We start from the raw sequence: 21,855 nt of genomic DNA, 5'->3' as shown, positions 1-21,855 counted from the left end.
AGGGGTGTACTGGAGAAGAGGGGAAGAGAGGCGGACAAAAAGGACCAGGAGGACAGAGACTGCTCAGAAGAACATTCCTCTCGAGCTCGCCAACAATCCACGGTCGCCACTGTCGCGAGACGTCGAGGAGAGAGAGAGGACACGGGTTGTTGTGTTGGGGTGCTTGCAGAAGAGGAACTTGACGACAAGGACCTCGGGATGAGATGGATTATTTTTACGGGTTCCGCGTTCCTCGCCGTTTTCATCCAGCCCTTCCGAGAATCCAGGTCTAGACTTGCGACAGAACAAGAAGAACCCCTCTGTCGCCACTGCAGCAGAATCCAGTGCTAAATGATCTGACACGGTTTGTTATCATTGCCTTAGCTTCGAATGAATGTACATGGATCCAATTTCGCGACTAGGAAGCCACCTATTCGTCTGGTATCATAATGTAACACCTGAAATCAGCTATCATGCCCAAGGCAAAACACCAAGAAAACATAGGAAGATATCGCTACAACTCGATCAGGCTCTCCTCAACGGGAGGCCGGGACGGTGTCGATTGCTGGTATTGTGTAGGATGGGGCGCGGTAATAGGCGAGACGTCACCACTGTAAGGAGCCTGGTAGCCAATGCTTCCCTGAGGATAACCCTGGTGAACGCCTCCTTCTGTGGGTTGTTGCTGCTGCTGTGGGGGATAATACGACTGGTTTGATGATTCTGTCTGATGGGGCTGGGCTTGAGGAGCTGACTGGCTACCTACCTGCGGTGGCCGGGACTCGGTGGCCTGCACATACCCAGATGCGGGTCCATAGTCGGTAGGTGCGATTTTTTCCGTAGGGTGCGTCGGAAAGCCTGTAGTCTGGTAGTATGAATCACGTCTCGTTGTTGTGGGAGACGGCTGATACGGCGTTTCAGTTTCTCCTTGCCTGGGTTGCTGGAAACGTGTGCTCTCTGGCTCCTGAAATACTGTAGATGTATAGAATTGTGACGGCGCTCCTGGGCCGTGGTAGGCAGTGGGATTGTGATAGACGTTGTTTGCCTCCATCTGAGGAGACGCGATCGGTTGGTTGCCCTGCTTCCACTGTGAACTGGGAGATACGGGCTGCGGAGGCTGCGGCTGCATTATGGGGCTCATGGCGTTGGTCTCTCGTTCCGGCTGTGACTGAGGGTGTGCTCGGGAAGCCCCTGGTTGTTCTCCGCTCGCATTCCCGTAATAGAAATTTTCGGCGCCAGGGTTCCCACTAGCTGAGGTTGAGGGCATCGACGGATATATATTCGGGTAGTGAGCTCCACCCGGAACGGGTGTGTACCCCAAATTATGCTGAGAATATGCGCTAGATAGCCTTTCTTCCAGCATGCGATCGTAATATCGCACCACTGTCGACAGCTTGGCATGTAGGTCCAGTAATGTATCTTGGTTGGTTAGCTGTGGATGTTGCTCAGCGGACTTCGGATTCTTACCATGTTTGCTCATTGTCTCCCCATAGCTGCGCGCCAACTTGGGTCGAAGCGCTCCAATACTCTCATACAACTCCTGGATTTGAGGTTCACGAAGGATGGTTCCCGGAGGTTGGTGTTGCAGTCGGTCGACGAGAGTGGCGAAAAGGTGGATGTTCTCTACCTCAATAGGACTGAGCTCATACGGATTCTTTGGCAAGGATGCCGCTTTGGGAGTTTCACGGGAAGTGGAGCCAGGCGCAGTTGTGTTCTTCAGAGCCGCCGCATGTTTCTGTTTGTGTTCTTCCATGTCACGGAGCGATGCCTCGATAGCAGCTTTTAGATCCGCGTCCTCCTCTTCACCGGTACTAGGTTGGGGTGCTGCTTTTGTAGCCGCGTGAGAGGGCGTGGACCGTGGGACATACCCGCTCGGAGATCTATTCTGAGCCTCCTCCAGACTCATCTGCAAGGCTCGGCGCAAATCATCATCAAAACCTGCTTCCGCCCTGGCCGCCCGTGGTTCCATGACGCTGGATTTTGTAATGGAGTTGTTTTTGAAAGCCGATCGATCCGCCACGGCGCCTTGAGTGAATGGCCTCGAAGTCAACTTAGCGTAGCAACCATCGTCGACACGGACAGGCTGTAGGATACCTAGATGAGGTAGGGGGAGTGTCTTGCTAGAGCATTGCGCATCGAAAACGTTTCCACAATTTCTGCAGTGATGTTTGCGATTCATGAAACTAAAAGGTGTTCGGCAACGCATACAGACGTCGGAATCAATCCATTCCGGGGGCTGGGGGGACAAAAAATGTTAGAAATGAGCTTTAATATCGAATGGAATTACCTGAGCGTACCGCATTGCTTTCAAGCATGCTTCCACTAATCGCAGTCTTTGGTGGGAAATGATAGCCTTCGTTTTGCAGCCGTCTGTATGTTTCTCCCAGGTAATTCAAATCCATGCGGCCTTGAGCCGCCATAGCCCAGTCTTGTATCAGCTCTAACATCGTCTCCTTCACATTAGCATTCAACGGGGCGCCTTCTGTCTTGAGGAGCGACACAAGGTTATCCATAAACTCTCTCGATGCGATCTCCGCGAGGAAATGGGTTCCACCATTTTTCACGCAGGTGTCAGTAAGCTAAAGTCGGCAATTTCGTCAGAAGGATGAAGCAGGCAAAAAAAAGCAGCGGGGAACCAACCTTCAGAGTCGCTATTTGGATGTTAGGGTTTTTGTTCTCTAGCCGCCGCTTCAAGCATCTCATCGCATCTTTAGGTTGGACACTCTTTGATCGGATGAGGTCTGATATCTCTAGATTGAGAGCGATATCTTCAAGAGAAGATGCGGTGGCCCGCTCAACCTGCTCGTCGAGCGGTGAGGCTGAAGAGAACCAACCCGCCATGACGGGTGCGGGGAGAGCGAGGGAGCAAGAAAGGAGGGGAATTTCAGTCGTCGTGGGTCGAGGACGATGTGAGTGTGATAAGAAGCGGTGGCAAACAGGAAGGCACAAGGAGAAGTCGAGAAGAGATGAGAGGTCGTAAGGGGAGGAGATCGAGGAGAGCAGGTAAACAAGTACTGGGATGATGGAGAGAGCTCCAAGCCCAGGTTGACATCGAGCTTGTCTCTCTTCAAGTTGTAATGTGCCCCGACCCTCTCGTGATTGGCTGGATGCCTAATGGTTGCTGACTCATCCAACTCTGAAAATGCTGCGTGGCGTCATAGGCTAAGGCGGTAAGTATTCTTACCACGCAAGACATACAGTGGAGCTCACCGCTTCTCTTTACCTGCGGAGCCGCGTGGTTCACACCTTGTTCCAAGCGGCAGAATTTTGAAAGAAGGAAGCGGGAGAGAGCGACAACAAGTCCTTACAGCACAATTACATACATACAAGCATAACCTACCCCAGACTTCCATCCCGCTCAGCATTAGAATGCATGGATTGCCCTGGACTTGTCTGCATTCAACTTCCTCCAGTCTCGACTCTCTCTTTTACTTTCCTTTCCTTTTCCCAGGTACTCTCATGTGCTCTCTCTTTCTCTAAATCTGATGCCTAACCTCATTCACTCTTTTGTTGGATCCCTTTGTGTGGTGCCTACTTTGTTGTCGCCACGATCACCTGGAAGTCCCACCGTCCGGCTATTGATCCGCTTTCCTTTCCGTCCCCCGGCTTCGATGAATCCTCATTTCTAACCCTGAGATAATGGCCCCAGACGCAGCGGCGCTACCTTCGCCGCCGACGTTCGCGCCCGGGGATAGTCTCAACCGTCGTAAGACGGGTGGTATGGTCTTGGGTGGAAGGCAAACCGAAACGACCAGAGGAGGGCATCAGAACGGATATTCGCCGCCGTTTCCCCATATAAAAGACCTTCAGGATGAAGCGGCAGCCTTGGACGTAAATGAGCATACACCGGTGCGTGATTCATGGCTTTTTCACCCTTTTTTTTTTTTTGTAATATGGTTGACGTTGCTAATACGGCCTGCGCAGCTTACTGATTTGTTAACTACGGCGGAAGACGCGATTGCCAAATTTAAAGGGTTTGCGGAGAATGATCAGCTGGACAAAGCGTACGTGCAATATGTTCGTGCTTCCGAAATCACTATAAATCTTATTCCACGACACCCCAATTATCGGACCGCTGCGAATCAATTTCCCGGTTGGCATAGACAGTTTGCAGATCTGATGATGGCAAGTCCTCCTTCAGACGGATGTTTCAGTCTTGATCGTGCGTAATGTGCGTGGATCGGCTAACCATGTCACTCCAGGCTGTACGAACGAAGCAGGGGACAGTGGACTCAATTAAGGAGCAGATATTGGAGAACAACCTCATGAGTAAGGTTCTGCCCACCGGCCAATTTTCATCCAATTCCCGAAGACCGGCATCACAAGTGATCCCTGCAGGAACATATCTGCCTATAAGTTCCCGTGGTCGTCGGAGTGAGGTCGGGGAGTCATCGACGCGGATGCCTAGTCCCTCGGAATTCCAAGCGTTCGACGCGCTGGCGCAACATAACAGGAACTCGGCACCTCCAGATGCACTGGCGCAACGGCTTGCTAGGTTGAAGACAACATCTCCGCCTGTGGATGGTGGCCCGGGAGAGAATGACCAGAGGAATATTGAGAATAAATCCCCTCGGCCGTCTTCTTACGTTTCTCCTGGACCAACACATGGGTCAACTCTGAGTTCCCCTCCTAGGCGGCCTTTGGGGCCCCGAAGTATGGGTTCAGCCCAAAGCGGCCCTTCTTTGCCCCCCAAGATTCCCCTGAACACATCACTCCCACGTGCACCGGATCCTGCCTACAGCCCTATATGGACCGTGCCTTCGCAACCCCCATCAAACCCACCGAGAACTTCGACAGAAAGCTCTCGTCCGATACACGCGCGATACTCTCAGTTTACCAATTCGCCTCGTGGTAGCCCAGGTCCTACTGGGTTCGATGATAACCCTTATAGATCTCGGACTCCAAACGGTGCACATTCGATGAAGGCGGCCGGTAGTAGCGCCGTCGAACTACCGCATAGGTCGACTATAAGTTCTCAAGAGTTGCTGGATCAACTCCGACGGTACAACATTCTATTGATCGACGTGCGCTCCAGAGAGGAATTTGATAGTGGCCATGTTTATGCAAAATCGGTCATATGTATAGAGCCTGTCGCCCTGAAGGAGAATGTCTCTGCCGAAGAACTTGAGGAACGATTGGTGGTATCACCTGAACATGAACAATCGCTGTTTGAGAGACGCAACGAGTTCGACATGGTAGTTTATTATGACCAGAATACCAGCTCAAACAGCTATCTTGCGGGCCCTCCAGTCGGAACCACCGCGCCTCATCTCAGGGCGCTGTATGATACTCTGTACGAGTTCAATGCTTATAAGCCTCTGAAAGACGGGCGTCCTCCCACCCTTCTACTGGGTGGCCTGGACGCCTGGATTGATCTTCTCGGACAGCAGTCGTTGGCCACATCATCTACAGCAGCCATCATGGCCTCCATACAGACAAAGCGACCCGTCCCAAAGCCAGGTCGGCCTCTCGGTAGGGTCCCTACCGTGGCTAGTGCCAATTCTAGCTTAGAGGTCAGGAAGCGGAGGCTTCGCAAACTTGAACAACTGAACCCTGAAGAGCTTGTGGAGTGGATGGAGAAGTCAAAAACGGAAGAGATTGACACGAGCACCTACCTGGGAGAGGATGCACTTACTGAGGAACCGGAGGAAGAGCACCAGACCGAAACTCCTGTTTCGCCATTTGTTCGTTCTTACGACGACTTCTTGCGCCGTTTTCCCGAGCCCCACGCGATTCAGCAATCGATGGTAGCGCCTCAGGCTGAACCAGTTGCAACATCCAAATACGCCGCTACTGTGCCAATTGCTCCTTCAAGGCCGCCTCCTGCCGTTCCACGTCCAAGCTATAGTGGCGTCTCGGACGGTCGACAGATACAAGCTCCGTTGGAGAGGCAGAATTCAGCAACTAAAACTGCGCTTTATACGTCAAGTTCAATAATAAATCGCCTTAAGCTCCCTCGGACCGGTTTGGCAAACTTTGGAGTGACATGCTACCTGAACTCGACGGTTCAGTGTTTGAGTGCGACGGTGCTCATGAGCAAATTCTTCATTGATGACCGCTTTAGATTCTATGTCCAAAAGAACTGGAAAGGATCTCAGGGGGTCATGCCTGGGCTATTTGCAAATCTCATAAGGTCCTTGTGGAAGAACGACGTCCAGGTAATCATGCCTACATCCTTTCGGAATTTCTGTGGGCGCTTGAATCAGGAGTGGGCCATAGATCGACAACAGGATGCGAAAGAGTTCTTCGATTTTGTGGTAGATTGCCTCCATGAAGACCTCAATGTAAATTGGCAGCGCAATCCGTTGAGGCCGCTGACATTCGAAGAGGAGATGCAGCGGGAGAGGATGCCCGTGGCTAAGGTATCTAAGATAGAGTGGGACCGTTACTGCCATCGAGAAGAATCATTCATATCATCTCTTTTTGCAGGACAGCATGCGAGCCGACTCCGGTGTACGACCTGCAAGCGGACTTCGACCACCTATGAAGCTTTCTACAGTATCAGCGTCGAAATTCCTCCGTCCGGCAGGGGGGATATCTACCAATGCTTGCGCAGCTACTGTCAGGAAGAAATGTTAAGCGGCGACGAGGTCTGGAAGTGCCCCTACTGCAAATGTGAGCGCGTAGCCACCAAACAAATCATCATCACTCGTGCTCCGCAAATCTTGGTCATCCACTTCAAGCGATTCTCGGCCTCCAAAACCCAGAGTGCCCGCAAGATCCACACCCCCATCGACTTTCCGCTTCACGGCCTGCGCATGGACGATTTCGTCTTCTCGCAACCCCGACAGCCGACCCCTGGAGAACCGCCCAGTACGCCATCACAAGACACAACTTCCGCCACAGACCCACCATTTACATACGATGCGTACGGGGTCCTGCGCCACCTTGGCTCTTCCATGGGCAGCGGTCATTACATCTCCCTAGTCCGCGACGCATCGCGCCAGTGCTGGCGCAAATTCGACGACGGCCGGGCTACAGACTTCAACCCCCGTGACCTGTCATTCAAAGACAGGCTACAGAATGAGCAGGCATATATTGTATTCTATGAACGTGTTCCGGCAAAATAGGGTCGTCTCTTCTCCCTTTCGATTGCGTCCGCAAAGAAACGATGTCAATGCGCTCATGTGATATAACGAATTGATGTTTTTTGTTCTACTTTCAATCTTCGAGTTCAAGCTTGTTGCACGTTTTCCCCGTCACCTCAGGTGTCTTCCTTCTGATCTAGCATTCATGTTGAGAAGAACAGGGCACTGCATTTGGCATTCAGTCTCGTTGCAATTTAAACTGTATTTAATAGACTTTGTTGTTTCCCCCATGTATCCTCATCCTACCTTTATGATAGTTGGATGATGAGCATTACGCAGCGATGATAGACTCGATTCCTTATCATTTCATTATTCTCATATTCAACCCGTGGTGAGATGGCTACGAGCAAATGGCAAATATATATAATTTATGGTCTTCCTTCCAAACAATCTACTTTCCACCTTCATGTATGACCTGGACAACAAATGTGTCTCAAATCATTAAAAAGATTATTTTTCATATACACATGGAGAATGCGTTGAGGATGTTGCTCTATATTAAATCTAGGTAGCATAGAAATACAAGCCACATGCGCCGAATTCAGAATGTATATCAGCCACCGCTGGCTGACCGGGGTTTTGGTCTATTCTTCGACGGGTGAAAATTTTGTTACACGAAGCAAGAAGAGCATATATGTGGCGGTGAGGATGGTACGTTTATTTTGTGAACCATGGCTCCTGGGGGCGAGCATTCAGGCTTTCTCGCTGCCCCTTTGGTTTCCACGGAAGACGCCGCCGCCTCGTCCTCCGCGACGAGAGGGACCGTCAGGGGTTATGGAGTCCACACGAGTTTTTCTCTGCGTCTCATGGTGGAGGGGTGAGACCCAATGCGAACCTCGACGGGACCCTGGGCTTCCGTTTTGGTCGATGTTTAGCTCGGGACCGTTCCGCAACAGGCGCTGATCTTGCTGGCCTGGCCGGGGCGACGATGCGCTGCCGGAAACATCTTGAAGAACAGGCCCCTTTCCGCGTCTTTTGCGCTGCGCTGAACCTTTGTTGTTGTGGCCGCTTCGGCGTCCACGGTCGTTTCGCCCATCTGGACCTGTGGCGGATTCTGATTCTGGCTCTGGGAGGCCCTGAACGCGCCTACTTTCTTTATCCCACCATTCCTGGAATGCCTGTTCGGCCTGAATATCCTGTAAGTTGTGCTTGGCTGTTGCGGCTTCACGTATCTCGTCCTTCTCTGTCTGTTGCTGCATAAAGATGGTGGACAAGGACATGGAGCTGGAAGTGTCTTGGGGGAGGTTTGTTTTGTAGGGTTCCGGACGAGGAATATGACGGACGGACTTGATGGTGAACGGGGCGTTCGAAGGTTGTTTGGGAGATGTGGAGGGCGCCGCGCTTGGCTCGGAGTTTGGAGGCCGCGCCGGAGGAGGTTGCGTACGGCCTTTAGATTGCATCGATGGTGAGGGACTTTGAGACTTGGGTGAAGGCGCTCCAGCAACTGTCTGGCGGAGGGTCATCCCAGACTTGTGAACAGACTTGGGTGGCGTGGGGTTCGGAAGGTCTTGCCTGGGTGCGTTTTGCGATGCGGCAAAGGGCACGGCGGAAGCTTCAGTCTGCGGAAGTATCCTCCAGGGATTTTGCGGCCCTTCCTTCGCCTTTCCCTGTGCAGACACTTTTTCTTGCATCTGTTGCTGTTGTATCTTCTTCCGCTCTTTTTGTGATAATTTCGAAGCAAAATTGGCGCTAGGTTCTCGTCGCGCAGACATCCCCAAGCTGAGACCCGAGACCCGGTTTTCCGACGACTCGGTCATGATGTCCTTTAGGGTCTTTTTGGAGCCCGAAATCGCAGCCGAGCCCCAGGGTGTCTGGGGAGGCTGCGGTGGGGATGCCAAACCCGTCGCCGCGGCCGGGGCTGTGGGAGTCTGGAAATCAGGGGGAGCTTTGGCAAGTACAGCATCCCGCGGAGAGGCCGTTTGCCCGTCCAAATGGCTTCGGTTTCGAAACGACTCAGTATCCTGGAGACTAGAGCTGAGCCCTGATGTACCATTCCACGGTCGAGAATTGCTCCCATCTGCGCTTTTCGAGCCTCGGTTCACTGCTTTTCCTTTCCCTGGGTCCAGGGAGGAAGGTAGTTGCTCGTCATCCATTTGAAACACTAAGTCACTAGCCGACGTTTGTGGTCTGAGAAACGGACTCTCATGAACGCCCGTTGTGGCATCCTTTTCTAGACTTGTCTTAAGCTTCGACGCTGACGGTGATGCGACAACCTTCTCACTCGGTACCCGGGGTTTCCCCTCGTACGACTCAACCTTGCCCAAGCGGGACTTGAGCCTCATCGAGTCAATCAATCGCCGCTTGTCGGCTCCTATTAATGAGACAAGTTCTGGATACTTCTCCAAAATATAATCCATTGAGTTGCGGCCCCGGGATATGGGAAAAGCCGTCAGTTGATTGTCATGACAAACATGGTCAAGTGCCCGGAGCAAATGCTCGTCAAGGTCTCCAAGCAATCTACCAAGGTATTAAGCTAGGAGTGGGAAATCATGCGAACTCTAGATACTTACTTGTTTGAGATCAGGTCTTCCAGGTTCAAACAAATGTACTCCAAGGCGGCATCTTTGAATTCGGTCACAAAGCACGGCGCAATAACATTCAGGAGGTGGCAGACATTGCGTGAAGTCACTGAGGGACGTTAGGAGACGGTCAAGATTGGGGAGCTGAATGAAGTCACATACCGAACTTCCCAAGGGCCTTTTGACAGATTTGTGCTAGTCTATCAATCATCAATTCATTGGCCACGAAGGCAACGTCGATGATAAGATCGATGAATTCTTCGGTATCCCTTGTCCGAACATGATCGAAAAGTCGATCGTCTATGTTCGTATACATGTATCGGTGGACAAATTCAAACACGGAGCGATCGATATGCTTGAGATCAACGTGGATTTTGTCTTGCGACCTTGTACGTCGAGATGATAGCCATCTACCGCCAGAACGACCGTGAAACAGGGTCCTAAAGAACGGACATCTTTGGCAGATGACCTGGCTGTGAACGGCCATCTGGTCATCGTTCAAGTCAATCACGACGTCAGCGCTTTCGTAGAAAGCTGGGTCGCTGAGAGCCGTGGCAAAATCGCCTTTTATGCTTTTAAGAGGCCTGGCCATGAGAACTGCGGCTCGTTCCAAGGCAGGGAGATTCAACTGTGTCGCGATGCGAATAACGTCGGTCCGCACTTGGCGATATCTAGGAGCATTTTCTGGCGAATATCGCGCCTGATGCCAAACGTCGAAAACGTTGTCGCTATATAGGAAGAACGCAATATTCAAGACGGCCCATATATCAACCCCCTGGAATATGACCTGGCATTGCCCGGTTTCGTCTTTCTCGATAATCAGAAGATCAGGGATACACGTGGAGTGCTTGACCCGGAACTCATGGAACGCTTTCCTCAGGGCTGAGCTGCGGCCAGTCAAAATGAATTCATGAACAGGGACCCGAATGTTAGAAGCCGTTGTCATGAGCCAAACTGTTCCGGTGGGTGGTCCAGCAGGCGTGGGCGGGAAATAAGAATCGAGGCTAGGAGAACTCATAATAACTTGTTTGATCGTGGAAGCTGTGTCCAGATTACAGAGTACCTCTTTGTCAGGAACCGAGTTTGTTGAGTTCAGAACTGAATTGAACGGCGATAATGGCAGCATGGCTTCCCAGAAGCTGGTCGGATCAACATTAATTTGCTCCCTGGTAACGTCGCATTCGCGCTGGGTAACCGCAAAAGCCCCGAAGGCATTGCTGCAGACACCCACGGCTCGGGTTAGGCCAGGGATGCGAGCGAATTTGTAATCCTTTGAGGGTCCTCCCTTCGCCTTCCGACGTTTCTCTTTCCTCCATGCCGAGCCGGAAGTTGTACAAATTATTATGGAGCCATCCTGACCGACGTCGACATCTTTGACCGCCATATGAGCTCTTTTTACCGACCATACGCGCACGGGCGTGGATAGAGAGTTGCGAATTTTGGACGGATTAGTCGTGGATGTTAGGCTTGGTAGATTCTCCAACTTGTTGACCTGGGTTGTAAAGACGTCTCCTGAACTTGATAAGGCACAGATGGTATTGCCGCCGGATCGGATCTTGACAATGCGATTGATAGATGTATCATAACGTGTAGCCATGAAGCTGTCTCTGATGAACCTAGAGTGGATCTCCAAGGGAAACGAGAGTTTAGAATAGCCATAGTTGGAAAACACCCAAACTTCATGGTTCTGGAGTAGAATTGCGGTGGCCTGATCGATTGCAGACACACTTTGTATTGGAGTGCTGAGGAGCGAGGCTCCTACACGCCGTGGTGTCGTTTGTACGTCAAGCGACCTCGCGTCTGAATCCACAAGTCCCAGTTGACCTTCGTTTTTACCAAAGGTGTATAGACCAGAGCTACTAAATACGACTGAATGGATGGCGGACGCCGCTGCGCCAAGAATAACTTCTTTCTTAAAAGGATTGAATATTTGCCGTGGAGATTGTTGGATTGGCACGTCGTCTTTGTTACTCGTCTTCGGGAGGTTGTATCCTAACTGGCCGGATTTGTTGCTTCCCCAACTGAAAATGTCTCCGCAATCCGTGATCGCGAGCGTATGATCCTGACCAAGTGCAATGGACGCGACCTTTTTATGAGCAAGTCCCCCACCATTGATGCAAACAAAGCTAAACCGTGTCGTCTCGTCCCCGGTTCCTAGGCGACCGCCGGGACCAAACCCACACATGAAGAGATTGGATTCGGGATCATTTGTGAGTATAGCTGTGTGGAGCTTGGACATTGCAATTGCCTTGAACTTTATTGGTTTGGCTTTAATGAAAGCGGGTAGATCTTGACTGATATTCGAGTCGGGGCGTATCGCTGACATTTGATTCTGATGCCTTTCTTGATGCTCCCAGAACAGCCGCTGCTGGAGGTGGTCTGGGCGGTTGAGCGTTATTCTTTCAGGGAATTGACGATCGTTCTGATCTCCGACTCCAAGGTTCAAGTTTTTATTGCTCCCAAAGGTGTAGACTTCATCCCCAAACAGGTTTGTCTTTGGGTTCTCTGGATTTTTGGTAGTATCCTCTTCCTCTGATGACGCGGAGGAGGATGCATCATTAAGTTCCGGAAGCGAAGCATCAAGATCTGTGGAGGCAACAATACGCCTGGCATCACGAAAGTTGATTGTAGCCGCGTAGACATCAAATGGGCTATATCCTTCTCGATCCTTGATTTTGATAAGGTTACCAGTGGGATGGCCTGAAGCGCCTGGCTTACTCAAATCTGTCGCATCCTGAGCATCCCTGATCATTAAAGCCTGTGCGATTGTAGCATTGCCAGCATATAGAGCCCGGTGTAGTGCAGTCCACCCACTCTCTAGGTCTTGCGCGTAGATATCAATATACGGTAGTTCCAACAACGCAAGAGCAAAATCGGGGGCAGTGGGCTTCGGTGACGATGCGACGTGGTGTAAAAGGGTTCTTCCAAAGCGGTCTCGTGAGTTTAGTTCATCTCGAGAAAGATTCTTGTTCGGCCGCGCGCCGCTGCCTCGATCTGGGAGATAAGTAGCGGGGGACGTGCCAGTCAGTCTCTTGGTCTTTGGGGAAACCCCCAGTGAAGATGAAATCATTCTCCCGGGACTCCGTGGGATGGTATTGAGATTCGAGGCCCCTCCTCCTCCAGTCCCTGGGGCCCGCTGGGCGCTGGGCGTATAACTGACACCCGCCAGGTACCGCTGGAAGCTCTCAACGTCATCGCGGAAGAAAAATTCCCAAAGGTTGCTACTCATGTGCTCAACGATGATACCGTGTTAGAAACTCTTTTGAGCCCGGAACCGGAGCGTCAGCTTCACCACGCGGGGTGGGATTTCCGCGGCGATAAGGGCGTTCTGACGGAAGTGGAGGGCGTGTCAATAGTAGCTGATGCCAATTTTGTTGTCCCTCAAATTGAAAACTCTTGGATTGTCAGACAAAAGTATTTGAGCAACGCGAGACCGGGTATCGGGAAAGATAAAAAACGTGGTCGAGGTGACGTCTGTGTGATGGTGACGACTGGTTAAGATGACAGACTGGTCAGTTATCTCCGAGGCTCAAGGTAGTGCGCGCTGGGGGGAGTGACGGTTTAGGCGGTTAACGAGGCTCGACGACTGTCTGCGACCGGAGAAGAGATGTCGAAGTTCCCGTTCGGTGGAGGAGGGGACCGCAATTAATCGATTTGAAGTTGCTCGACGTAGGCCGAGTGCTGAAGAGCTGTGGAGCGAGCCGTGGATGGGAAAACTAGCTCCAGCGACCAATCGGGGGCCGCACACCCCTCCATGCCCCTCGACGAGAGGCTGAGGACAACCTCCTCCACCCAGAGGTATTATTATTTACCGGTGATGCAATGGCTGTCCGATTCTGGGGTCCGTGCTACATCTCGATCGCCGTAGAGATGATCGGTCGAATGCTTCAAGGCGCTCTGAGGTTATCGTGGAAGCGGAAGCAAAGTTGCGCGCTTTTTCATGCACCGACTTCCCTATTGGCAGGACAAGCAACACCCTTGGTCTGGGTTGGCGCGTTCTTCAGAATGCGCGGTAGGAATCGGAGAGCCACGAGATTCAGGACCGGGCTTCCTTGGGTGTGCGCTCGATAAGTTTTCTCTGTCTAGGAATGGACGAGCCATCGAGGGAGATAAGGGGCAACTTCGAGAATGATGTTTCATCCGTCCCGATGTCATTCCCCTCGTGATCCCAGTCGGTGGTTAGACTACGATACATATCCTCGGTTTGTCGAAGCGTCTTACATCATGCCAAACCCTCGCCTGGCGTTAGTCATACTCTTTCGAGGAAGCCGGCCGTTGCGGAGTGTTTAAGGCCGCTGATCTTTGGACGCAGAGACTATTCCACAGTGGTGAGAGTTGTGAATTTGCGGCTCTCTGTTGGGGGGTCATCGCAGGTAATTAGGGCGAAAATACTCTTGCAAAGCAGATATGTGTGAACATGAATCTGAGACAATATGGATACGCTGCCACGAAAAGATAATAATCATGCAGGCACTCCGTGAGACACCTCTTCGACGACCCAGTTGGCGGAGAATGAGTCGCCGTTGGACTATGCAGGTGACCCATAAATTCGCTCCCGAATCTTGGAAGAGAACAGACAATCATGTTTTTGGGTCCCTGTAATGTTGCGAACCCGTTATCAGTTGCAGCCTTGTTGTGGATCCGGCCCCAGTCTCCTATACTAGCGGGCTGTATTATCAGGCCGATGGGCGCGAGGGTACTTTCCTGGGAGTCGCTGGGCAGATGCATTGTGCGTTTGCAGGAAAGTCAGCTCCCAAGGTCCTATCATGTTTCAGGGGGTGTCTGGACCACGCAGTCTGCCTTGTAACTCCACTCGAGGCGGAGAGATGCAAGCTCTTGCAGATGAGGCGGCCAGTCTCAGGCCCGGAAGGTGGTCTGTGCCAGGAACTTGGGGAGCTTTTCTGGTCTGCAAAGGACCTTTGAGAGTGAGAGACGAACAGCCACCTGACCCAATTGTCACGGGCGTTCCTTTCACGGGACTCACCGCCTTCCCCAAGCTCCGTTTCCATGAGCTCACCACCGACTGAACTGATCATGAATTTCGCCATAATTGTTGGAGAACGCGAGAAGAGACTGGACGAGATTCAGTCGACTGATCCCTCCTGCTTTTCCTGGTTGATGTTCAGCTAGGCGGACTGCAGGGTACGCTGCTGCGGTAGGACTACTTGTCGTGGGAATTAGCCTGACCAGCGGCACTTGACCACGGAGTCACTGGCGTGCGTCACAGACCCTCTGGACTTCCTCACTCACACCTCTCGCCTTCCTCCGCTCTTTGCTGGGCCTGTCTCCCATCTCTCTTTCTCTCCCTCATACTTTCCCACTCTCGCTCTCCTCCTCTCCTCTCTTTGTCTCACCCATCTCCCTGAAACGTCGTGCCTCTTCGTGCCTCCAGTGTGCTGATCATGACTCCTTGAATCGCCGATCCTCTGGACCTGAGGAAGAAGAGCCGCCTGTCAGTGCGGAGAAGCTCCCAAGGTTGTCTCGACCACAGACCCTCAAACATCCTGTTGCCTGAGAATAGCAAACAATGACATCGCTGCCTGGACTCTAGATCTTCAAACATAATCCTCTTGCAGATTCATCTTTTGCTTGACTCATTCTTTGGGATTTTCGAAGGTTCCGCTCCGTCTCCACCACCCTGTCCCTCTTCCCTCATCCGGTTGTGAACATGGCCATCCGCAGCGGCCCAGCATCCCCCCCAACTCCTTGACTGAGGAAAACACGCTACGATTGGTTTGGAACGGCATCCGGCCTTTATATTACGGCTATCTGAGTTCTACCCTTCCCCCCCAGCAGAGCCATGCATCAGCATCCAAGGTCGCCCGCTCCAGCGGCACCGACGTCTTCGAGTCGGCGTTCCCAGGACCAGGATCGTCGCACCTCCAGCTCACCAGTTCTTGACCTTCGGTCGCATTCGAATCGAGGGTTGGGGATTGAAACGGACGGCGACGCGGTAGATTCAACTCAGGGCTTGCAGCCTGGGAAAGAAGCCATCGCCAAACTAAACCAGATTATCTCGGTATGGATGTCTCATCGTGTCGTGCTCCTCGCGCTCAGCAAAGTCTTTTGGCTGTTTGCATTCTGACATAGTCCAGAACTACCACACAAAGGCCGCTCTATTAATCTTGCACTCCCGTGTTGAACTTCCCCCTTCTTTTAACAAGGGTTCTGATACACCTCGTGTGAATCGCTGGGTATGTTTTTCTATTTATTCTGACTGGCTCGTTTATCCCCATGCTGCGCATATCGTAATCACGTTTCTGACCAGTTCCGCATAGTTCAATGTCGAAGTAGAAGAAACGGACGTACTTAAGGAACAACTCAAGACGTGGCGAACGTGCGATGCTACCGACAACCGACCGCCCCCGTTGATCATCGAAACATATTTGGATACGAAAGGGCTCACACATAACCAAACACTTGTTGCTTTGGATGAGAATGGAAAGCGCTGGGATGTGCTGGAATCACTGGCTGGTTCCCGGAGCTCGCAATCAGTGGAACCTTCGTCCAGAGCCGATGATGTGATCCTGGAGCGATGGAGAGTAGAGTTGGGCGAGATGCCTGGTAAACTACCTACTGATCTTGGCTCCCTTTTGCCGACGGTATACAAGAAGAGTATTGTTCTCTTCCGATCTCTATTTACCTATTCAAAATTCCTCCCTGCCTGGAAATTCCTTAAACGCAACGGACGGTTTCGAGCCAACCCTGCACTGCGGATCAAGTATAGGATCCTGGGTGAGCAATCTGCCCGAGACTTGTCGAAACCAGATCGCTTGACTATCCCTTTGTACGAAGGAGCTTCCAAAGTGATTGACACATATAGCTTTGGTGTAACGGAATCACCTGCTGGCCCATTTTCCGTGCAAGTTACCTATCGGACAAGCTGCGATTTCCGCGTTGATGACTCGGAGGCTCTCCTGAGCTCCCAGTTTATGGGAGCTGACGACGAGATTTTCCAACCGTCGTTTCCATCTCGTGGCTTGGGCACCAGACCAACGAATCCTGAGGTGGGATCAGCACCAGTACAAGGACGAACAGTTGAAGACCCGGACCCAGGTCAAGCGTACGGCAGCTTATCGACTTTCCACCATGTAGGCCCCCCGACTGGCGCGAGTCCAATCTCAGCATTACGAGCCGCAAGAGATTCCGGCGCATCGTCCCCATCCCCCCCAGCTTACCGAAGGCCTCTCGCTTCTGCCAAGGCTAGTCCAGTAGGGCGCGCTGCTATTCTTGCAAACGAAGGAACCACGAATGTTGCCAGACGACCATCCATCTCGTTTCAGCCATTCAAGGCACCTCCCCTGTCCGCGTCGCCCTCCCTGGTTGACCCGCCACTCGGAGTTTCCCCTCGCACTCTGGGGCCCGCTCGAGCCTCATTGTCCGATTCCAGGAATATGCCACCTCCTTCTATGGCAGCTTCTGCACGCAAACCCCTCTCCTCAGCTCCTGACAATGCTATTGCCTCATCAAACTCGGCATCTCCTCGTCCCGCCCCAATCTCAAGATATAGTAGCGCTTTTAGTCATCGTCGGGGTAGGCCATCCTCAGGGGGTGTCAATAGAGTTGAAGACGACAATTCGAGTGGCAGAGCGAGTGCAACGTCCTCTGGCGCGCAGCCAGGCTCAGGGCTACTTGCAGAGATTACTGGTACGAGTGCTGATTCCCTCCATGCGGACGATGAACATATTTCAGAATTCTTGAAGCTACTCGATTCTGGAAGAGACTTGTTGAATCCTTCTAAGCATACCGCTACCGACGGTCGAAAGCCAAACACTACTTCTGCGGCTTTAGCTCGCTTCCAGCGGATGCGAGACTCCAACGCGGCTCTTTCCGACTCGATGTCGTCTTCGTTGCACATGCACCGCTCCTCTAATGCGTCTAGCAAGCAGCTCTCTGGTGTTCCCCCAATGATTGCGGGCACGTCAATCTCTACCGCGTCATCACCTGGGGAAAAGGCGATGTCTCCCCATACACCTCATACGCCAGCTATACCCTCTCGACTGAGCTCTAACAGTATAGTTAATAATAATGCGGACACCGCTATTCGATCCCTCTCCCATGGAAACAACGGCTCTCCACTCGACGAAGGCACCAGTGATGAGACCACGGTTGATCGTCTCCCTTCGACAGTGACTGCTATTCCTATCCCGACGTCACCTGCCTCGCTCTTCCCGTCTACTTTCCGCCGCTCAAGCTCAGTTGCCAACCCCCGAAGTAGCAATCCAATCGATGATGATGAGATTTTCACTATGCGCAGTGTGAGCCTTGGAGCCGAGGAGCCCTCTAACACGAGTCTAAGAACGCTTCAACAATATGAAACTGCTGGCACCAACATAGGTCACTTGGAATCTGAATCGCGTCGCGGTACGGGCGACGGTGCAACTGTACTCCGAGGTGCCACAACACGGGATCAAGGCGGCCATCGGGCTGGCTCGACACTGGGCCCGGCAGCTGGATCATCATCATCCATCCATCCCCTCCACCAGCGGCGTTTTAGTCAGTCCCGTGCACGAGGATTCTCTGGAGGGCCTCATTCGCTCAGCTCCAGATCCGGCAGCGCCGCTCGAGGCGGATTTATTTCCCCTTACCTCAGCGAACGTGAGTCGGAGCGCGATGGCAACGCAAGTGGAAGCAACAGTGCTATGGAAGACCGCCGAGCTGGGCGCCGCCCCAGTATTGGTCGCCAGAGCCTTCCTCAATCCACCCAGCTCGAAGAGGATGAACCTTTGCTATTCGCCATGAGCGATTTCGGCGCGTCTCGGCGGAGCATCGAGGAAGGCCGACAAGGTAGTCTTGGAAACGACAACACTAGTGGATCGAGGCGAGGAAGCGGAAGGCGAGGCGGGCTCTCAAATTTCCACGTCTGGCCATAAAGGTATTCATCGTAAAACCCCCCATCTGCATTCACGGCTGGCCTTCATTGACATTAATGCCCTTACTCCGTGCTGCGCATACTCTCAACTTTGATTCCTCCTTCTCTCACCCATTTTTGGGTTTACTCATGTTTCTTGGCTTTTGGCTCATATACACCCTAAAGTTTTGATTTGCGAGTTTGACCAAATTTTCATTCCTCGGTGGCTCTCTTATAGACTGGCAAGGGAATTAGAGAATGATTCAAACAACCCTCGTGGGTTTGGCTTGGCTTCGTTGTCCTTCTTTTTTCAAAATGCGTTCTCAATTGTCGCTGAGCTACTCCTGTTTGCATATGGTATGATGCAATCATCCACATGGATTTTGGTTCTTATTCACTTCCCTCTCATTCTCTTAATGCTTTCTTTTGGTCACTGAATGTACAACAGCGCCAGCTGGTATCATGAAACTGGCTTGGTAGATCTGAGGATGGAGTCGTTTCGTTTATGCTCGCCCGAACAATCTGCGTGTTTCCTACGAACAGATCAATGCAGACGTGTTTAGAGATGAACGTCTACCTACTTGATTGGCCTCGTCGCGTGAGAGTATCTCCAATGAATCTATTGATATATCGATATCATAATGACGCTAAATGTAGAAAAGTTCGTACTGGGATCCTCAAATCCGCGTCCTTGGCCGTTATGCTCGTTTCCTCGGTATATCTGTCTGACTCCTGGGTGTGCGAATGATACCAGGGCAGAGGAGCCGATTTGGTCGACTACATTGAATGAGCAGCGTCTAGAATGCATTCTGCTTCATAACTTGACCCCCTACTTGTTGAGAAACGATGCTTCCCGAATACGGTCGCCACGGGCCTCGGAACCCGGTTTCGCCGAGCTCATGCAGGTTGAGGACGGTAGAGAGGCTGAGTGCGTGGGTGCGCGTACTGCAGCGGCAGGAGTACCAGAGCTTTCGAAGCCCGTCTGACTGAAACCGATAACGAGCATCTCTTGCTGAAGCATTTTCCGCACGCACAGCGAGATAAATACATGGAACAGCTGCGATGGGGTTCCACCCAAGACGCGGGGCATTTACATTTTACGGAACGTATTGCCGGATGCACTGCGCCGCTCTTTCGCCTTGTAGTCGGAGGGGGTGGTTGACCGGGGCCCACTATTCTGCTTGGATTGGCCCCTGGGAGTGAACGTAAACTCCTGCTCACCCACAACGGTAACGCGCCGAGATGGCTTTTCTTTCGCTCGCATGTTCTGGGCTCGGGAACTGAAGGACCGATCGCGGGTCGACTTGGCGGTAGTGGCGGAGGAGGAGACCCGCATTTGGGGCTGGCGCCGGCTGACGGGCTTGTTGTTATTAGACTGCTTTGCTGATGGTTTCTTCGAGAATTTTTGTTTAGCGGCTCGTTCTTCCTCGCTCTCGGAACCGGAGGCGTCGTCGCTGCCTGACGAGTTCGGGACTTCGTCGATTTCTTCCTGCTCGACGGCCGTGAGCCCGCGCGGTTTCTTTTGCGTGGTGGGTTCTGAGGCGGTGTTGGGGTTACGGAGCTGGTATTCTCGGGAGGCCTCGTCGACGGCGAAGTCTTCGTCTTCGAACAGTTTTGCGAAACGGCTGTCACCAAGGACGTTGGTGCCTGGGGCGTCTGCACTGGGTTCAGGGCTGGGGCCGGGGCCAGTAGCAGCATCTTTCATAGGTTCGTCGACTCCTCGCTCAAGGGCACGTTTCGCCCTGCGACGCTCGTTCTTCTCCTCCAGCTCGAGTAGCCTCTCGGCCAATTTCTTGTTAACTTTGACGGCAGCCTTCTGCTTCTTGCCTCTGATTCTGCTCTCGCGCTCCTTGTCGATCTTCTCCTTGATTCGCTTCGCACGCTCCTCTTCCCAGATATAAGGATTAGAGATTAATCTGGCCTCTTCGTATAAACGTTGGGCCACAAAGTATCCATGCATATAAGGTCGGAGGAGGTTCGTTCTGCCAATCAGATGATCTAGGCTCATACTCCGCAACTGAGGAACGGTCAAGAACTTGTAGTTATCGTAAACAGAGCCGGCCTGTGCGGTGTTGAATGCGTTGGGGTCATTGGGGTCTTCGGCCATTTCTTCGACGAGGTTGTCCAAGAATGAACACCATTTTGGAGCCGGACCGAGCTGAGGAATAAAGAATGAGTGCTGTTGTCGTCCTTCGTTCGCCGTCAAAATCATTCCGCTATCTTTACACCAGGCAACTGAATTGATGTCGACGGCGGGTTCAACTGAGGTCCAGGGAGCTCCGTCGCGAGGATCCCAGATCTTAATAATCTTCTTGTCCGATGACAAGATCTTAGGCTCCATTGTCTGTTCTCGGGTAGTGGACGAGGGTAGCAGGAATTTCAGGGTATGGATGGGGAAGCCGTATCCTTGATCCTTCTTGAGCAGAGGAACGGGTGAACGAAGATCGTAAATGTGGATAAGTCCGTTTGAGGAGCCAGTGGCGAGGGTTAACCCTGAACGATGGAACTCGAGCGCCGTTATCTCGTTCCTTGGGCCATCCGGTCCCGTTTGCGTGGGAGGTAACAGCACCCCTGCGCGGCCTTTGGCTCGTGGATCCCAAAGCTCAACTGTACCTAACGTGGTGCCGAAGGCGAGAAGGCCGTGACTATCTTCGGCAATTGCGCCAGTGTTAATGGCGCCGGTATTGATGCCGCCTTGTAATGTTCCTCCACCAGCCGATGTGAAATCGTCACCTCCAACGTCAACTTCATAACTCCGCATGTAACGACCCAGCTCTAGGTTAAGGCGGAAAACTTCACCCATATCATCTCTATTCACTCCAGTAGCTGGAACAAGAGCTTCAGTCGATACTCTATCGTATATTAAATCCCGGCCATATCGAGGGAGCCTCGTCTTGTAATGGCACCCACTGGGGGTATGAAACTCGAGGGACCGGTCTGATTGAAGGTGTATAGACTTCGAGTAGTCTGATGATAGCAACTGAAACGTTGTGTTGAGTGCATCCGTATGACGAGCCCATGAGAGTGACAGCTGAGGAAGATGGTGAGTGTGAATTTGGGGTTTGTAGGTTCCTATAAAAGACAACCCGTTAGTGAGGAATTTTCGCTGGGCTAGTCGAGAAAAGTGCCTCACCTGTGCTCATCACCCAGTCCCCATCTTCGCTCACTCGAATGCATTGGCTTGCTTCTTCAAATTCAAAATCCTGGAGCAGTTCGATGCGGTTCGCATACTCCGAGTCATTCTTTAGACTTCTTTTTCGGCGTCTCGCGAGCCATTCTGGGAGGGGACGGGCGGTATTGGACCCAGATATTGTATATACGGGAACTTCCGACTGGTTCGAGAGTTTCATATTGGCATGACAGCTCGAGAATATGACGCTGTGAAGAAAAAGCTGAACCTGAAAGCTTCCCGATTTTATTT

The 21,855-nt window shown here is 52.1% G+C and overlaps 5 protein-coding genes across 5 annotated transcripts; 2 read left to right on the top strand and 3 right to left on the bottom strand.

Annotated features, from left to right (window-relative positions):
- Positions 1–312: 312 nt before the first annotated feature.
- Positions 313–3,011, bottom strand: vps27 (ESCRT-0 subunit protein VPS27). Its single transcript, XM_071028281.1, has 4 exons — positions 2,617–3,011; positions 2,274–2,555; positions 1,444–2,212; positions 313–1,395 (listed from the first exon to the last, which is right to left on the bottom strand). The coding sequence occupies exons 1-4, from the start codon at positions 2,815–2,817 to the stop codon at positions 494–496; spliced, it is 2,154 nt and encodes a 717-aa protein (XP_070889773.1). The 5' UTR covers positions 2,818–3,011; the 3' UTR covers positions 313–493.
- A 294-nt stretch (positions 3,012–3,305) lies between these two features.
- Positions 3,306–7,447, top strand: BJX67DRAFT_344615 (putative ubiquitin C-terminal hydrolase). The gene is made up of 3 exons (XM_071028280.1): positions 3,306–3,825; positions 3,901–4,101; positions 4,179–7,447. The coding sequence occupies exons 1-3, from the start codon at positions 3,616–3,618 to the stop codon at positions 7,044–7,046; spliced, it is 3,279 nt and encodes a 1,092-aa protein (XP_070889772.1). The 5' UTR covers positions 3,306–3,615; the 3' UTR covers positions 7,047–7,447.
- Positions 7,448–7,543: 96 nt separating this feature from the next.
- On the bottom strand, positions 7,544–13,381 carry BJX67DRAFT_344614 (BTB domain and ankyrin repeat protein). Its single transcript, XM_071028279.1, has 3 exons — positions 9,746–13,381; positions 9,575–9,692; positions 7,544–9,521 (listed from the first exon to the last, which is right to left on the bottom strand). Exons 1-3 carry the CDS (start codon positions 12,810–12,812, stop codon positions 7,757–7,759), a joined length of 4,950 nt encoding a protein of 1,649 aa, XP_070889771.1. The 5' UTR covers positions 12,813–13,381; the 3' UTR covers positions 7,544–7,756.
- Positions 13,382–14,976: 1,595 nt separating this feature from the next.
- Positions 14,977–18,552, top strand: BJX67DRAFT_248025 (putative autophagy protein Atg13). The gene is made up of 4 exons (XM_071026218.1): positions 14,977–15,316; positions 15,380–15,602; positions 15,679–15,777; positions 15,862–18,552. The coding sequence occupies exons 2-4, from the start codon at positions 15,384–15,386 to the stop codon at positions 18,454–18,456; spliced, it is 2,913 nt and encodes a 970-aa protein (XP_070889770.1). The 5' UTR covers positions 14,977–15,316; positions 15,380–15,383; the 3' UTR covers positions 18,457–18,552.
- A 972-nt stretch (positions 18,553–19,524) lies between these two features.
- BJX67DRAFT_378112 (WD repeat NOL10/ENP2 family protein) lies at positions 19,525–21,784 on the bottom strand (the record flags this gene model as incomplete). The annotated part of the gene is made up of 2 exons (XM_071032281.1): positions 19,525–21,506; positions 21,568–21,784. The coding sequence occupies 2 exons, from the start codon at positions 21,782–21,784 to the stop codon at positions 19,525–19,527; spliced, it is 2,199 nt and encodes a 732-aa protein (XP_070889769.1).
- Between the last annotated feature and the right edge of the window lie 71 nt (positions 21,785–21,855).

Source organism: Aspergillus lucknowensis (genome assembly GCF_044049455.1).
Source record: "Aspergillus lucknowensis strain CBS 449.75 chromosome Unknown BJX67scaffold_5, whole genome shotgun sequence".
Classification (NCBI taxonomy): Eukaryota; Fungi; Ascomycota; class Eurotiomycetes; order Eurotiales; family Aspergillaceae; genus Aspergillus; species Aspergillus lucknowensis.
This window is presented reverse-complemented; position numbering and strand designations above follow the sequence as displayed.

Excerpts from the sequence above, each read along its gene's own strand:
- vps27 (XM_071028281.1), bottom strand. The coding sequence starts at position 2,817 with ATGGCGGGTTGGTTCTCTTCAGCCTCACCGCTCGACGAGCAGGTTGAG. Across the intron at positions 2,213-2,273 it reads GCATGCTTGAAAGCAATGCG|CCCCCGGAATGGATTGATTC; the intron begins GTACGCTCAGGT and ends TTGTCCCCCCAG. Across the intron at positions 1,396-1,443 it reads GGAGACAATGAGCAAACATG|ATACATTACTGGACCTACAT; the intron begins GTAAGAATCCGA and ends TAACCAACCAAG.
- BJX67DRAFT_344615 (XM_071028280.1), top strand. The coding sequence starts at position 3,616 with ATGGCCCCAGACGCAGCGGCGCTACCTTCGCCGCCGACGTTCGCGCCC. Across the intron at positions 3,826-3,900 it reads ACGTAAATGAGCATACACCG|CTTACTGATTTGTTAACTAC; the intron begins GTGCGTGATTCA and ends CGGCCTGCGCAG. Across the intron at positions 4,102-4,178 it reads AGTTTGCAGATCTGATGATG|GCTGTACGAACGAAGCAGGG; the intron begins GCAAGTCCTCCT and ends ATGTCACTCCAG.
- BJX67DRAFT_344614 (XM_071028279.1), bottom strand. The coding sequence starts at position 12,812 with ATGAGTAGCAACCTTTGGGAATTTTTCTTCCGCGATGACGTTGAGAGC. Across the intron at positions 9,693-9,745 it reads AAAGGCCCTTGGGAAGTTCG|TGACTTCACGCAATGTCTGC; the intron begins GTATGTGACTTC and ends AACGTCCCTCAG. Across the intron at positions 9,522-9,574 it reads GAAGACCTGATCTCAAACAA|ATTGCTTGGAGACCTTGACG; the intron begins GTAAGTATCTAG and ends ATACCTTGGTAG.
- BJX67DRAFT_248025 (XM_071026218.1), top strand. The coding sequence starts at position 15,384 with ATGCATCAGCATCCAAGGTCGCCCGCTCCAGCGGCACCGACGTCTTCG. Across the intron at positions 15,603-15,678 it reads AACTAAACCAGATTATCTCG|AACTACCACACAAAGGCCGC; the intron begins GTATGGATGTCT and ends GACATAGTCCAG. Across the intron at positions 15,778-15,861 it reads CACCTCGTGTGAATCGCTGG|TTCAATGTCGAAGTAGAAGA; the intron begins GTATGTTTTTCT and ends AGTTCCGCATAG.